The following is a 16,007-nucleotide window of genomic DNA, read 5'->3' as shown; positions in this document are numbered from 1 at the left end:
CTTCTAGTCCAACCCCCTGCTTAAGCAAGAAACCCGGCACCACTTCAAACAAATGGTTATCCAATATTTTCTTTAAAGCTTCCAGTGTTGGAGCAATGGGGAAAGCTGTTCCACGGATTAATTGTTCTAATTGATCGGTTTCCACCCATTGCCTCTTATTCTACCCTCAGGCGCTTGGGAGAATAGTTTGACTCCTTCTTCTTTGTCCCTGAGATATTGGAACACTGCTATCCTGTCTCCACTAGTCCTTCTTTTCATTAAACTAGACCAGGTGTAGGCAAATTTGGCTCTTCTATGACATGTGGACTTCAACTTCCAGAATTCTTGAGCTGCTATGATTGGCCAAGTCATAAAGGAGCCAACTTTGCCTATCCCTGAACTAGACATACCTAGTTCCTGCAACCATCCTTCATATGTTTTAGCCTCCAGTCCCCTAATCATTTTTGTTGCTCTTCTCTGCACTCTTTCTAGAGTCTCAATATTCTTTTTACATTGTGGCGACCAAAACTGAATGTAGTATTCCAAGTGTGGCCTTACCAAAACATTCTAAAGTGGTATTAACACTTAATATTCCTCTGTTAATGCAGCCTAAAACTGTGTTGGCTTTTTTGGCAGCTGCTGCACACTGTTGGCTCATATTTAAATGGTTGTCCACTAGGACTCCATGATCTGTCTTACAGTTACTACAATTGAGCGAAGTACCACATATACTATACTTGTGCATTTTGTTTTTCTTGCCTAAATGTAGAATCTTACTTTTTTCACCATTGAATTTCATTTTGTTAGCTAGCGCCCAGTGTTCAAGTCTGTCTGGAGTATTGGCTATTTTTTTTATTGTTTGATTTGATTTGATTTGTATTATGCCCCTCTCTGGAGACTCGGAGCGGCTCACAACAAAAAAAACACAGTACAAATCCAATAGAGTCCTCGGAGAGGGGCGGCATACAAATCTAAATAATAAATAAAATAAATAAAATAGTTAAAAAGCAATTTTAAACCCTTAATATAAAAACAGTCATACATCCCAGACAAAAAACATACATGAAGCGAGAACAGCCTGAGGGAATGAGTTTTAAGGAGTTTGCGAAAGGCGAGGAGGGTGGGGGCGGTCCTAATCTCCGGGAGGGAGTTGATTCCAGAGGGTCGGGGCCACCAAAGAGAAGGCTCTTCCCCTGGGTCCGCCAGTTTGGTGTCATCTGCAAATTTGATGAGTTCCCCATCTATCCCCTCGTCCAAGTCATTGATGAAGATATTGAAGAGTACCAGGCCTAAAACAGACCCTTGTGGTACTCCACTGCTTACTTCCCTCCATGTAGATGCAGTTTCATTGATGACTACACATTGAGTGCATTTGGTCAGTCACTTACGAATCCACCTGGTGCTGATGCTGTCCAACCCGCATTTTTCTACTTTATCTAGTAGTAGGTCCTGGTCTCCTTTATCAAATGCCTTACTGAAGCCCAAGTAAATTATATCAACAGTATTTCCCTGGTCCACTAATTTTGTCACTTTGTCAAAGAATGCAATAAGATTAATCTGGCATAATCTGTTTTTGACAAACCCAGGTTGGCTTTTGGTTTTCTTATCGTGTTATTTGGCCATATTTTTCCTAGCAATGTTGGGGCTCATGTACGTTTACTGGACTCAGCTCAACATGTTTCAAACCCTGAAGTACCTGGCTCTCCTTGGCAGCCTCACCTTCCTAGCAGGCAATAGAATGTTGGCTCAAAAAGCAGTGAAAAGGTAAGAGACAAAAATTGGATTTCCTTTCCTTTATTTTTTTTAACAAAAAGCTCCTCAACCTAGTAGTGATAGTAAAACTTAAGTATATCCTATTAGCAATAAATCCATTGCTAAATTTCTAGCTGTTCTTTCCTGATTCATCGGTATATCTCACCTTACATAATAACATTAAAACATTCTAGGTTTTAATTCCATGTTCTAACTTTTGAAGTCAGTCATTTAAGGGAGGGATTCTAACTGTCCACGTAATGAGATACTGTTTGGAATGGTTTCTTTTTTTAGAATAAGTAGTCCTTGGGTTACGACCACTTGTTCAGCAACTGTTCAGAATTACAACAACACTGAACTAATGGTACTTATAACTGGTCCTTGAAGATCCAGCAATTGCAGTACCTCCACGGTCACATAATCATGAATTATGTTCTTGGCAACTGGCTTGCATTTACATGTCACAATATCCTGTAGTCACGTGATTACCATTTACAGCCTTTTCTGCCTATGTTACACAAGCAAAGTCATTAGGGGAGCTGGCAGGAAGGGTCATACCATTCCTTGTAAGTCACTTCCTGCCTTTTTTGTAGTGTGCACATAGCGTGCCTCTGTCCTCACCTCTGCTTCCTGCTTCTTGCCGTCACCCTGAGCACCCCCAACTCCCTTTCACTCCTTGCCTGAGACTTTTGCCTCTTCCTATGTAACAACCCACGTGGTCCTGGGATTACAGTGGTAACCAGAACTGCTGGGATTGCCATCACTAAATGATGGTTTCACATGGCATCATGTGTTAACACTACATTGCTTAGCAACAAAAATTCCATCCCCAGTTGCTGTTGTAACCCAAGGACTACCTGTGTTGTAATACATAGCAAAGAAAGAATTTATGGTCCTTTGTGCATATCTACATTCTAATTTTCAGCTTCCTTCAGTATTAGCAATGCTACCTGGGGCTTCATGCATTTATAAATTGAGCAACATCTAGAAAACCGTAGGTTTCCTATCGGTAACATGAGGAATATCTTTTCTGCATTTCTTCTTTTTGAAAGATTAGAAGAAGCTCAATGTCATTTCTCACAAAGCTTCCAATATAGTTACTCAAATCATTTGCAGGACCTACAACCTCACTTTACTGTCTAAATGCTTGCCTTTTTTTAACTCTGGAAAAAAAATGTATAGGTTTACCTTCAGAAAATCTTGATGGTCATTAGGCATTCTCAGGGTTGAGGCAACCATGAGGTTAGTAGCAACTTAGTATATCCACCTTATATAGGTAAAATTTCTTGCTGCATGGAAAAGTCATCATAGAGAAGTAATTGTCTTGTGGATTTTCTGTAGTAGCGAGTATTAAATGAGGAAGCAAAGTTTCTAAGTTATACCATTTAGTGGCATGAACCAATACTGGTAGTCCTTGACTTACAACCACAATGAGCCCAAAATTTATGTTGTTAAACAAGGCAGTTGTTAACTACGTTTTCTCCATTTTATGACTTCTTGCTGCGGCTGTTAAGTGAATCTCTACAGTTAAGCTAGTAACACAGTTGTTAAATGAATCTATCTTCCCTATTGACCTCAATTGTCACAAAATCACAACCATCATAAATATGAAGCAGTTGCCAAGAATTTTGATGACTGACCATGGGCATACTGAAAATGGTTTAAATGTGTGTGAAAAATGGCCATAAATCATTTTATTCAGTGCTGTTGTAACTTTAAACATTAAATAAATGGTTGTAAGTTGAGGACTGCATATAAAAATGCTTCTTGCTAATATCTCTTATGCATCAGGGCTAACTTTATAATTGTGTTCTTTGTCTCTTTTACCTGATCTATTCTCTGATGACTATTTAGTGAAATTAGCGTGACCATGTTTTTACCTGCCTTAGTGGCTGGCTCGAAATTCAGCCAATAATGGCAGCATAAATTCTATGGGGGAAAAATGGCAATTCTCTTGATGCTCACTCAATCTCTGTAGAATTTCTGGAAGTTTGGTTTGCATGCTTCTTTTGAATGTGTTGTCAGTTCCTAAAGTAATACTTCTTTCCACTTCACTGTCTGCTCTGAACTTTAATTCCTTTCTCCTTTTGGCAGGATCGCTGCAGAACAGAGCAGTAGGTTGGCAAAGTATAGAACGCTACGGTAAAAAGGGGGTATGCTAGTGACCAGCCCTTCCTAGAAGTAAGGGTCTTTGGCTGTTGCTTTTCCTAAGCATGGTGGCTGCTTCATTTTATGCTTATCACTCTTTGGGGTTGAGGAGGGGGTGGGGGGAGACTTAGAAGAAGCCACTGCCACTCTGCCTATTATGCTTCTGACCGTTGCAAAAGGAGCATTTGCATGATTTAGCTATCTATTTTGAGTTTATTGTTTAACACCGTTATTGTTTAACTCATTACAATTCCACATTATTTTTTTAAAAAATTAATTGCTAGAGAAATTGCTAGCAATGCTTACGACGTCTAGATTTCTCTAGTCTTCTCATGTGTATGTCTTCCACAACTCTTGCTTGGTCCATCTACCCATACTGCTTTTGCTTTTCTTCCCAGTCCAACCTATGCAAAAAAAAATAAAAAATCTGGAAGCAAAGAATCAATATTTGTGTAATTTTAAAAGTTGAGAATCTTCTTGGGAACGTCTTGGGATTTTGGAATAACATCGCTGAACTAGTCAGGATGAAATTGATACAAATTGTTGGACATGCCTGTTTCAGTTTGTTTCGTGAAGTTGGGTAGCTTGTCACAGTATCTGAATCTATGTTATCTATAGCCCTATAATATTCTGAATTTTCTCTTTCTGCCTGTTTATTCTTATTGGAAAAAAGGAGCCTGGTGAGCTGGATAGATTATTGTCTGTTGCAGTTGTTTCTATACTGCATATTTTGTTTGTTTGTTTGTTACATTTTGTTTGTTAAATTTTTATGCCTCAGATTCAAGGAGGATTACAGCATTTGGGGAAGCAGAAATTCATCATAAACAATATAACATTTTGTTTAAAACATACACTGTCTAAAAATCTACCGAAGCAACAAACAGGCATCCAGCCATCCCATTACCAATTAAAACCATGTTCAAATGAAACAGTTACCATGACTGTCTTCCAGGCCAGTTTCACATTAGTGGATAAAATGTTCCATAACAAGGCATTAACAAAAAAGATACAGCATCAGTTTCTAGACTGTTCTACCTCTCAAAACATCATCTGACTCAGAGACTTCATTAGACAGGGGGGGGGAATCAGTTTGGAGGAGCTGGTCCCAAAGGTGTCTATGAGTTGAGCCATTAAGAACTTTATTGGCTAAAACAAATGTAGGTACTCCGTGAATAATTATGGCAATTGGAATTATGAATTCCATCACTAAGCAGTGCAGTCAAAAAGTGCAATGTTACATGACATACTGACTGACAGGGTGATTGCATGCCTCTCGTTTTGATCATTAACTGAATTCCCTGTGGTCATTAAGCACGACACCATAGGATTACTATTTGTAATCTCCTCCTGGGTCCCCCATTGACTTGCTTGTCAAAAGCAGACTGCTGGAGTCAAAAATAGCAATCATGCAACACACCGTGAGCTTATTGCCAAGCACCTGAATTACATAATGAGATGGCAGAGATGGTGTGACAGCCAAAACTGTGAAGACTGGTCATAAATCTCAGTGATAATAACTATCATAACTTTGAATGGTTGCTGAACCAGTGGTCATTAACTAAGGACTACCTGTATTTTGAATTGGATTGGCAACTACTGCAGTGACTGAAAGACTGTTGTTACATTACTAAAACAATTCATACTTAATTAGCACCTGGCTTTGATACTTAGGACCAAGCATAATTTCTGAGTTATCTTCAGAAAGTAACTTAAAGTACCGCATGTTCTGGTAGCCTAATTGCATGCTGTGGACTGCATGAATTACTGTTATGATATCTCCCATTCAGCATTACAGGAACACCCTTGAAAGCTATGTATTCTAAATTAAAATGTGCTGCTTAAATGGATTAATACATTAGAATTCCAAATCTATTGTTTTTTTGTAACAGTATGGAATATTGATTGGAGAGTGGTATGGTGGCATAGAGGTGGCACTCTCGCCTCCCAATCAGGAGGCTGTAATTTCGATCCTAGGTAGAAGCAGACATTTCTTTCTCTGGGCACAATGAGAATATATCTGCTGAATATAATTCCGCATTGGCAACAGAAAGGGCATCCAGTCAGTAAACAGTTCCATTCAATTGTCCAAATTCCAACCAGCAAGGGATTATGGGGTCATTAAAAGGAGATGATGATGACATTGGACGGTATCAAAAGAGAGGAATTGTAGGTTGATAGGAGAATCTGAGTAAGAAGATATTACTTTGCTCAACCATTGTCTTCATTTCTGGTTTTTGCATTATGAAAGTATTATAATGTTTGTTTAAAATAGAGTTTTTCAGGTTAGTGATTTTAATATCATATTTCCGGATTTTGTATTAACCAACAAAAATATGTTGAGGTAATGTAGATTATGGATATAAAATTAAAGAATATGAATTGATGTATTCTTGTCTGCAATAAGGATATAAGCATTTAATCTTGTAAATTCCAAGTTTTACTTTGATTCTCTGTATAATGAAAGACAGGTATTTGAGTTCCAGTTCTATAATTTTCTGGAACACACAGATGTCAATTTCATAATTACATGAAGAATTAGAAATACTTTAGTACTGCATTCAGGGGTGGGTTCTACTTCCCTTCCCTTTCCAGTTTGTATTCGCAATGGAAATATGCATCACGTCACACAACATCCAGAATGTTGTGCATATGCTCAGAGGGGTTTTTTTTTTGCAAGCTGCAGAAGACCAGTTTGGGAATGTGGACTACCAATCATCGCTGCCAATTTGCCAAGCAGCAGTAAATTTCTGCTACCCGGTTCTAAAGATCCAGTTCAAACTGGCACAACCCACAACTAACAGTATTAGATTGTATCTAGGGGGGTTTCAAACTTTGCAGTACTATAGCCACGTAAAATAATAAATGAATGGAAATGACTTAAGAATTAATTAAGAGCCAGTTGGTGGATGGGTTTAAGGCAGGATGCCAAACTCTCAACAACACATTGTTGCATGACATATCACAACCTTTTTCCACTTTGCTGAACCGGAGGTGGCCTTGGCCAGCACGTGATACATCTGGCCCATGGTCCGTGAGTTTGACACCCCTGGTTTAAGGCATCTGGATAGAAATCAGGAAACCATCAGTTCTAGTCTCATCTTAAGCAGAAAACCAGCCGGATATCAGGAGTGAGAGAATAAACAATCAGAGATCAGATTTCATAGGAATTAAAGTTGGGGAAGGAATTAATATACCACATAAAAGATGTAACTTCCTTGATTGTTCATCTTTTGAAGAAAAATAATTATGCACTCTAATACATGAGAAATTTAAAACTATGCTAAATTTAAAATTAATATATAGTCCTCCAAAGGCTTCAAATATTATGGATCTATTGCTACATACCATGGTAGAAACCATCTGTGTTGATATTCAAAGATGGCTAAATATTGGGTTTAATCTTCTCTTAAAATACTGAGTTTTGTTCCCCACTTTACCTGCATAAATGTTATAAAAACTCTCCAATCTTTGCTTCTTAGCATGTCTGCACAGCTTTAAATAAATGGAACAATTTCTGTCTTAAGTGATTGTAATAATTCAGGGGTGTCAAACTCGCAGCATCACGTGACGTATCAGGACTTTTTTCCCCTTCAGTAAACTGGGCGTGGCCAGTGCACGATGCATCCAGCCCCGCGGGCCGCAAGTTTGATAGCCCTTTGATAGTTAAAAACAGGATATATTTTAAAGTAACACTCCTAATATGGCAAAGAAAACCTGAAACTGCTAGGTGAAAAACAGTGTGGTGAGAGAAATACTATTTTGTGGCATTTGTTTTGACCAGTATCTTTTAGTGGGACTTAATTGAAGCTCTATCACATAGGATTATGGATAATTTTTTAAAGTGTTTTTTCATCATAATGTTTCAAAGAAAAATACCTAAGAATGATGTTATTTCCACTATCTCTTTATTAAAAGTAAGACGTTTTTTGGTGATACAATCTCAGTGAAGTTTTACAGATGAAAATAAGCATTTAACTATATTGCTTAATATATTGTTTGTATAATGGAAATAAGTTTATGAATGTCATAATTTAAGAGCTTAGATCCTGTTGTCACAGCCATCTCATCATTTCCTTCTGATTCTAGTTGTTTTTATACATTTAAAGTATTACAAAAAGAATGTTCTATTTATTTTAGAATGAAGATATATTTCTAAGATTGTTTCTCTGTTTAGTCTTCTTTTAATTTAATTTTAGTGTATTCATTTGCATTTGATAGACTATATGCGAGTTGTAATCTTGCCTAAGGTCCTAAAGCCAGGTGAGTGACTTTGGATCAGTCACTCTGTCAAGTGTGACTGGATCAGTCACTCTGTCAAGGAAAGGAGGAGGAGAAAGGAGTTTTAAGTATGTCAGTTGTCTTATTTATAAAAATGACAAAGGCAGGATATAAATTAAATAGATCAATAGGTGAATACATTATTAAATTTAAGTTGTAGCATTATGTACACATTAAGAGATTTTCCAAATATAGTATGACTTGTAAATTTAGGTTTGCATGATAAATAACTATATTTTGCATTAAATTCTAGTTTACTATGTATTCTTTGCATTTTTCGGGTTTTAAATTGGGCATTTAAAGCATTAAATTTCACTTTCCTATTCCAGAAAGAGATAACTGCTTCATAAGTGAAGAATTCTTCCACATCAAGAATCTTAACGTTAAGGGGATTTCTTTGTGTCCTTCCAGAATACACTAATGTGAGAAGAACAGAGGAACAGGAAAAAAAAACCTTAAGTAAAAAAAGGAAAGGAGCCAAAGAACAGTTTGAAGGCCAGAAACTGAAGTGTGGAAAATAATTGCCTGTAATATTAAAAAGTGTTTTTTAAGAAGAAAAATACCCCCACATGTTGTGTTTGCTTGAATTTGTAAGTACTTTGGTTTGTGGTACAACTGCCTTGTCAATCAGTAAGAACTTTAGAAAGAGATGGGCTCCCAAATTGTCATTTTTTAAAACTCTTTTTCTACCGCCTCCTTCATGAAATAAAGAGAATAAGACAAAAGGTCTAGCCAACTGCAATTTCTTTTATTGTGATTTTCTAAAGCAGACATTATCAAGCTTTAAGTAGTTACAGAAGAGCATTTCCATATTTTGTGTGAAAATACAAGAAAATCTTGGATGATAAAAAGCAGTTAAAATACACTTTGAAGAATCAGAAAACCTGACATTCTTTTCACACTATCAAGACTGCATAGCAATCAAAAACTGTCCATGGTGCTGAAGCCAGAAATCAATTCAGCACTTCTCAATTTAAACTCACAGTACAATCCCCATGTTTTAACTGTGTCAGACAACTCAATAATATTGTTGATTATGGAGTCTTAGTAGAATAAAAGAATTTGGATGTAGCATTTTACTATAGCGGCCATTTATTTTTCAAACTGAAATGAGGCTACTATATATATATTAAGCATTCTTATCTGGCATAAATTAAACAGGAAACAATTCCACATATTAAACATTGGTTTTCAATTTTTACCTTATGTTTATAGAAAGAGATGAGATTTTTGTAATATTGGTTATCAGTGAGGTGTCTTGTTCATTTCTTTCCACACCTTTAAAAACCTTACACATACATGTACTCATTCAAATTCCTGCAGTTTATGCCAATCCTGAGAATGGCAGTGACCAAAATGAGAAAGGGAAGGGATGAAGTCAGTCTACAATTCCATAACTTTGATCAGAACACTGGTAAAATCTTCTAAATTGTCATTATCAACATACTGAGCCCTGGGAAAGAAAATAAGATATCTTAGTGTGACAAAAGTGTGGCTGCTTTCAGTGAAACACAATTGCTTCCAAGATAAAGTGCTCTGATCAAGATTTTACAAAATGTTGTTTATTTGTCCCTTTCTTGAACAGTAATGAGTATTCAGTCAGTTTCTCCTTCTAAATGTTTTGAACTTAAGGCATCTGACTAGGTTGTCTAGGTAGCGACGCCAAGAATTTATGCAAATTATGTTTTTCCATGTCAAAAACTACTTAGAAGCAGTTCAAACAAAAGCAGAATTTAATTGACTAATCACCTTAATATATGCAAGTTTACTCAGGGTTAATATACAGAGTAAACGTTTGAGTGTGCACTATACATTGAACAGAGATAGGTGCAAATTTCAACTCATTAGAATGTGTTTTCGCTGTAATCATTACTATATAAGCTACACAAGTCTTTAGCAGTTGAAAATTCAAAATGTACTGTGTTACAGAATGTGATTGTTACGTATTTATAAAACTACTTACTCTTGATTCTGTAACATTGCTCCCAAGAAATTCCTCAGTACCATCTGTTGGTGATAGTGACTCTTCATCATAATGCTATCAGACTGGCGCCTAGTCAAGATTTCATGTTGCTGCTCTCCCAGGCTTTCTTTCCTAAAAAAACAACCACTACAGTGATCCCCCGATTATCGCGAGGGTTCCGTTCCAAGACCCCTCGCGATAATCGATTTTTCGGGATGTAGTGGTGTGGAAGTAAAAACACCATCTGCGCATGCGTGCCCCTTTTTCCATGGCCGCGCATGCGCAGATGGTGTTTTTACTTCCGCACCTGGGAAGACCCAGCAGCTGAGGAGCCGCCTGCCTGCCCGCTTGTCCCCCGCTTTTCCGGCCGCCGCTTTTCCGCTTGTCCGCCCGCCGCTTGTCCGCCGCTCTGGGAGTTGAAGACCCAGGGAAGGTTCCTTCGGCCGCCCACCAGCTGATCTGCTCGGCAGCGCAGTAGCAGCGAGGAGCCGAAGATGGGGTTTCCCCGTTGCCCACGCAAAGGGGAAACCCCATCTTCGGCTCCTCGCTGCTACTGCGCTGCCGAGCAGATCAGCTGGTGGGCGGCCGAAGGAACCTTCCCTGGGTGCCGCCCGCCGCTCGAGAGCAAGAGGGGGAGAGATAGAGAAAGAGAGATAAGGAAAGAAAGATGAGAGAGGGAGGAAGAGAGTGTGAGAGAGGAAGAAGCAAGATAGAGAAAGAGACAGAGAAAGAAAGATGAGAAAGGAAGGGAGTGACGTCATCGGGTGGAAAAATCGCAATATAGCGTTTCGCAAAGCTCGAGATCGCGAAACTCGGGGGATCACTGTACAGAGAAACACACTCTAGACTAGTGATGGCGAACGTTTTTTGGTTCGCATGCCAAAAGGGTGTGTGTGGGTGTGCTAGCATGCGTCCAGGACTTCCCTGAAGCGTCCAGAGAATGAAACTGCCTTTCCAAAGGCTGAAAATCAGCTGGCCAGCACGCCCATGCGCGCTGGAGCTGTCATGGGACAAAGGCTCGCATGCCCTCTCATATGGCTTCACGTGCCACCTGTAGCACAGGTGCCATAGGTTCGCCATCACGGCTATAGAGGAATTAGTCAAGGGTCATAAGAGTTATTCCTGCTTGACTATCAACTTTATAAATTGGTCTTGAAAAAGTTATTTAGTGTAGCTGTTTTTGAGGGCAATTTCTTAAGCTAAAATAAAATTCTTCTAATGCAAATTTCACAATCTAGTTGCTGTTTTCCTTCTGGCTTCATAGATGACATTGTAGTCTAACACATCTGAGCAGTTTGCTACCTTGAGATTTTTGGAATTTTTAACCTGTTAACAGGCAAGTCTAATCCTCTAGAAATATTTAGTTTGATTAGAAAGATGAATATATTTGTATTATGGATCAGACATAGACCCAGATTTTTCTAAGGATATACAGAGTGAAATGAGAGCTCCAATTAAGATACTACATAAATTCAAATTTCCTCTACTGCAGGGGTAGGCAAAGTTGGCTCTTTTATGACATGTGGACTTCAACCCCCAGAACTCTTGAGCTAGCATGATTGGCTCAGGAATTCTGGGAATTGAACTCCACAAGTCATAGAAGAGACAACTTTGCCTACCCTGGCCCTAGTGAATAATTAAGGCCCTTTGCAATATAGCACACATTATAATAACTTCTTTAAATTGCTAACTAAGCTATATTTTTGGCCATGTCTGATCAGATAAATATTATGGCTGTAAGAATTTATCACCACTAACTACTAGGATTATCCTGTCTCTGCATTTAACAGTCAAGTAAAGGCTTAACTGTTACAAAGTTACAGTAAATAATGTATATTAATTACGCACTTACTTAAATCTTTTCCCAACTATGCCCTGTAATAACTTCCGCACTGATACCTTTCCTCGGACCTTCCGGTAACGGTCAGTGAATACGGCATCTGCATGACGCTGGTGTCTAAAGAAAAAAAATGTACTGTCATTCTGATCCAGTGCCCACTTGCAAAGGACCCTCATAAGAACAGTTCCTGTTGATGGAAAAAGCAGTTCTATATACCTTCAAAGCTACGCTATCCAAAAGGAAAAGTTCTCCGCATTTCTATCAAATAAAGTGCTAAATAAAAAATGAGTTCATTACATTCTTTCTTGTGTATAATTTGTTCTTGGAACTTATGAAGTCAAAATATAGAACACCAGTGTGGGCCCTTTTTATATGCTGTAGCACCTAAAGAGGTTAAATATCAGAATGGGATCTTTTCCACAGAAGTATTGTGTCTGGAAATTTCTCCCAAGACAGGCCAAATAGAATTTGCCCATTTTTTAGGCAGATAGTAGAAAGCACATTTTTCAATGTTTTACCTTGTTTTGAATCATGTATTTTGATCTTTCTGTGAATTTATGTATTTCTAATTGCTAAATTTTAAAGGCAGGAAAAAAGTATAAATGTCTCTAGACATTTTTAATGTTCTTAAAAAGAAATTTGACATAATGGAATACCTCAGTGCAGGGGTCCCAAAACTTGGTAATTTTAAGACTTAAGACAATTTAAGACTACAAGTCCAAAGGTCTTAAAGTTGTCAAGTTTGAAGATCTCTGCCTTAGTGGCTCTCAGTTTCACAACTATAAACATTATTTACTGCATTCTTTCATGGAATCAGTCCTCATAATCTGTTGAAGTTCTGACCACTGAAGTAAACCAAGGGTACCTAAGTAGATGGATCTTAGCTCTGAATGAGCAGAGCTAAGGTGGTATTACTTATTTTGATATTCATATACCCACCTTTTTTCAATAGGGCTGAGAAAGTTCTCTTCTTCCTCTTCTACCGAAAGATTGTGGCTATGCACAGGAATAATTTCTTGTAGTTGAATGCTCCCTGCTTTGCCAGAAATGGATATTGGATTATATCTAAAGCAACAAACAGCAACATTAAAAACAATCAGAATAAGGCAAAATATTTCTCATTCTATTTGAATGAGACACTGAAGTAAGAATTGGACACTCCTGGAAGGAGGAAGGAAAATATTGCTACATATCCTCATTTTGGGGCTTATTGAGTGGTCCATGATCTTTTCCAGTCAGCCCAATTAATTACATAGGATTATGGATATTGGGATACAATAAAGGGAAACACATCCATTTACATATTGAGATCTGCAGAGAGGGGCAGCATATAAATCCAATAAATCTAATCTAATCTGAGATAAAAGGTTATATTATACATTAATCATTAGCTAACATTTCATACATTATAAAGCATGGAAATCTACAGGTCTAATACTGATACTAAACTAATACTGATAAGTACAAACTATTTTAATCTAAAATAAAATAAAATGGACAAACGAGCATTTTAACTTAGTTCCAAAACTTATAGTGTTTAGCTCATTGCCATGTTATTACAGAGATGACTTTTCTGTTAGAGATGGACTAGTAATGGGGGGGAAACCCAATAGGCTCAACCCTACATTTTCACTAGCAGAAAATAGAGGTGATCAATTACCTGAGTGGTAGATAGAGAGGAGAAGAAAGGGAACACACAACAAAGTGGAGGAAAAGGAAAGCAATAGCTCTGTCCAACATAATGTCTTCTAGGGCAGGCTGCAATATAAAATAAGAATTTGGGATTAATTATGGCATTTGAAAATAAGGGATAACAATTCTGCGTGTTTTTCAAATCTGTTGTAAGTCCACTGAGCTTTCTTTCCTTGGCAATTTAAATTCAATATCTTAAATTCCAGTAAAATCCAATATCTTGCAGAGCATTAATATTATTTCTGTACTTAAGCATGTGAGTGGAGAGAAAAGAAAGGATATTGATTCCTGCTGGGGTCACTTGTTAACTAATACAGTTACTGAAAAATGTAGTAGAACACTGTGTAGTGTTCTACTACACAGATTCAAAACATGCAGATGTGATCATCAACAATGTTCTAGTTCACAGAATTGTGATGGGAGCACTATAAACACACTGCATAACCTGAGATGGACTCCAAAGCACATACATTCAGTTCTGTAGTTATTGAGCATCATTAGGTATATTGTGTTGCTTTGTTAATTCCTTTTAAAATCATTTTCTTTGCTTTTCCAGCCCTTAACACTTCCACTATGTGAGGTTTTAGATGTTTTGGCAACACAGGAAACTGCTGTCACACCAGAAATAAAAGAAGGGAAAATTTAACAATGCTGTGAAGCCTCAAAAATATCCATGTCTTTTTTTCTTTTTTCTTTTTCTTTTGCTTTTTTTAAAGCATATTTTTAGCCAAATACACTTCAAGCTGACATCTGCTAGATTTCTCAGGCAACTCATTGCTTGTTGTAGTCCAAAATTCCAGGCAGCCTGCCCTGAGTTCATGAATATTTTTTGATGCTTTCAATACAGGGATTTGAAGAATGCAGTGTAATAAAATTTTAACAATTTAAATTAAAGCTTAGGTTTTCAGCCTCCTGTGTTTTAACTGCCCTTTCTTTCCACCCTACATTATTGACTTCATTCTTATTTTATATTAAGATTATAGAATTATAAATCATTCTGTGATCAGTTTAAGAAAATCTAGGTAGCAGCATACAGCTGAGTTGGCCTTGGATGTGAACCATCTAAGAAGTTCAGGGCTATTAGTTTGGAGAGAAAAACCTTGTCTCAGAAAAAGGCAACAGCTAGTCTAAAAAGGTGCTATCAGGCTCCTTTTATAGATTGCTGCTATTGTTGCTAACAAGAACACTGCATGGATGCAATCACTATAGACTTTTTAATGTCTTTTTATTTGTGCAGTTCAAAAGATAGGCACAGCTATGTTTGAAACTCCCCCCTGCCTGTCCCACTCCTGTGAGCAGTGTAGAGTTATCCCAAAAGCAGTTAAATGACTTCTATTAGGACGGAAGTTTGATCAAACCATCCTGTAATTTCAGAAAATAAAAAGAGAGGACTTTTAAACACTCCCCTTCCTACACAGTATTAACTGATAGCCTAATAAGACTTTATCACCTTTTAGAGCCAAAGATTCTAAAGTAGTATTATTTCCATTTGGAGAATTTAAAGTAGCAGAAATTGTAAGACAGCCATGTTTGTCCGTGGTGGCAAAAATAACAAGGAGTTTAGAACCTCATCCAACTAATTGTATTAAAAGGCATATGCTTCATAAGCTTCAGGTCTTTTTTATCAGATACATAATCATCATCCCAAAAAATTAATATTAGTTGGAAAAGATGCTATCAAATTCCTTAAGCAGTAGAGAAAACTTTGGTATGACGAGGCAAAAAACAAGAAAATCCTCTTTTCAAACAGATATCCCAAAAGATAAATCTATCCCTGTTGGTTGATTTAGTTGACTTCTGACATTGTTCTAAGGACTTGTATAATGTAAATGTAGGTGCAAATACATGGCAGGAAGAAAACATGAGACAAGTCATTAAATTACGTGTCATTGACATCATATAATATCTCTGTATTTTTTACAAAGCACTTCTAGTAACTCAAAGGTAACCCCCACTGAATCAATGGGAATTGTTCCCCATGAAGAGTGTAATATATCAGGACTGCAATGTGAATAAATGCATGTCATAAGAAATGTAGTCCCAATTGTATTTTGAGATGAATGGATATTGCTTTTTTTAAAATGTGGGCTAGGAGAGGTCTACAATGCTTTGCCTATGCTTGGTAAGTTTTTATCGACCAGATGAGAGTATATTCACTGAAATGTCAGTTTCCTATTCTGCTATCTAAATAACACATGTATAACTTCCTTTTCTTTTTGCCCATTGGCATTTTCTTCTACGTAATATAAAAGCCTAAATATATACTTATTATCTGGGGACATTTTTTTTTAATGGTATCTTTTTCTAACTATTTTAAGTAACTCTAAATTAGATAAGATTGTTCTGGGAAATATT

At 37.3% G+C, this 16,007-nt stretch overlaps 2 protein-coding genes across 7 annotated transcripts in view; one reads left to right on the top strand and one right to left on the bottom strand.

Moving 5' to 3' along the window:
- RPN2 (ribophorin II) overlaps positions 1–8,882 on the top strand; it is a 37,815-nt gene extending 28,933 nt beyond the window's left edge. For 3 of the 6 annotated variants that reach the window (XM_070744732.1, XM_070744730.1, XM_070744727.1), the window contains exons 16-17: positions 1,614–1,743; positions 8,569–8,882. In XM_070744732.1, the coding sequence (XP_070600833.1) occupies positions 1,614–1,743; positions 8,569–8,578 (140 nt within the window). In that variant the 3' untranslated portion in view covers positions 8,579–8,882. Of the gene's footprint in view, positions 1–1,613; positions 1,744–8,486 lie in introns of all 6 variants that reach the window. The other 3 variants (XM_070744731.1, XM_070744729.1, XM_070744726.1) reach the window with 1 other exon arrangement.
- A 622-nt stretch (positions 8,883–9,504) lies between these two features.
- GHRH (growth hormone releasing hormone) lies at positions 9,505–13,700 on the bottom strand. The gene is made up of 5 exons (XM_070744733.1): positions 13,621–13,700; positions 12,900–13,025; positions 11,973–12,077; positions 10,121–10,252; positions 9,505–9,610 (listed from the first exon to the last, which is right to left on the bottom strand). The coding sequence occupies exons 1-5, from the start codon at positions 13,698–13,700 to the stop codon at positions 9,541–9,543; spliced, it is 513 nt and encodes a 170-aa protein (XP_070600834.1). The 3' UTR covers positions 9,505–9,540.
- Positions 13,701–16,007: the final 2,307 nt, after the last annotated feature.

Source organism: Erythrolamprus reginae, chromosome 3, assembly GCF_031021105.1.
Source record: "Erythrolamprus reginae isolate rEryReg1 chromosome 3, rEryReg1.hap1, whole genome shotgun sequence".
In the NCBI taxonomy this organism is placed as follows: Eukaryota; Metazoa; Chordata; class Lepidosauria; order Squamata; family Dipsadidae; genus Erythrolamprus; species Erythrolamprus reginae.
This window is presented reverse-complemented; position numbering and strand designations above follow the sequence as displayed.

Coding starts and splice junctions, on each gene's coding strand:
- GHRH (XM_070744733.1), bottom strand. CDS start 13,700: ATGTTGGACAGAGCTATTGCTTTCCTTTTCCTCCACTTTGTTGTGTGT. Junction 13,026..13,620: donor CCTCTCTATCTACCACTCAG/GTAATTGATCAC, acceptor TTGTTGCTTTAG/ATATAATCCAATATCCATTT. Junction 10,253..11,972: donor ATAGTTGGGAAAAGATTTAA/GTAAGTGCGTAA, acceptor TTGTTTTTTTAG/GAAAGAAAGCCTGGGAGAGC.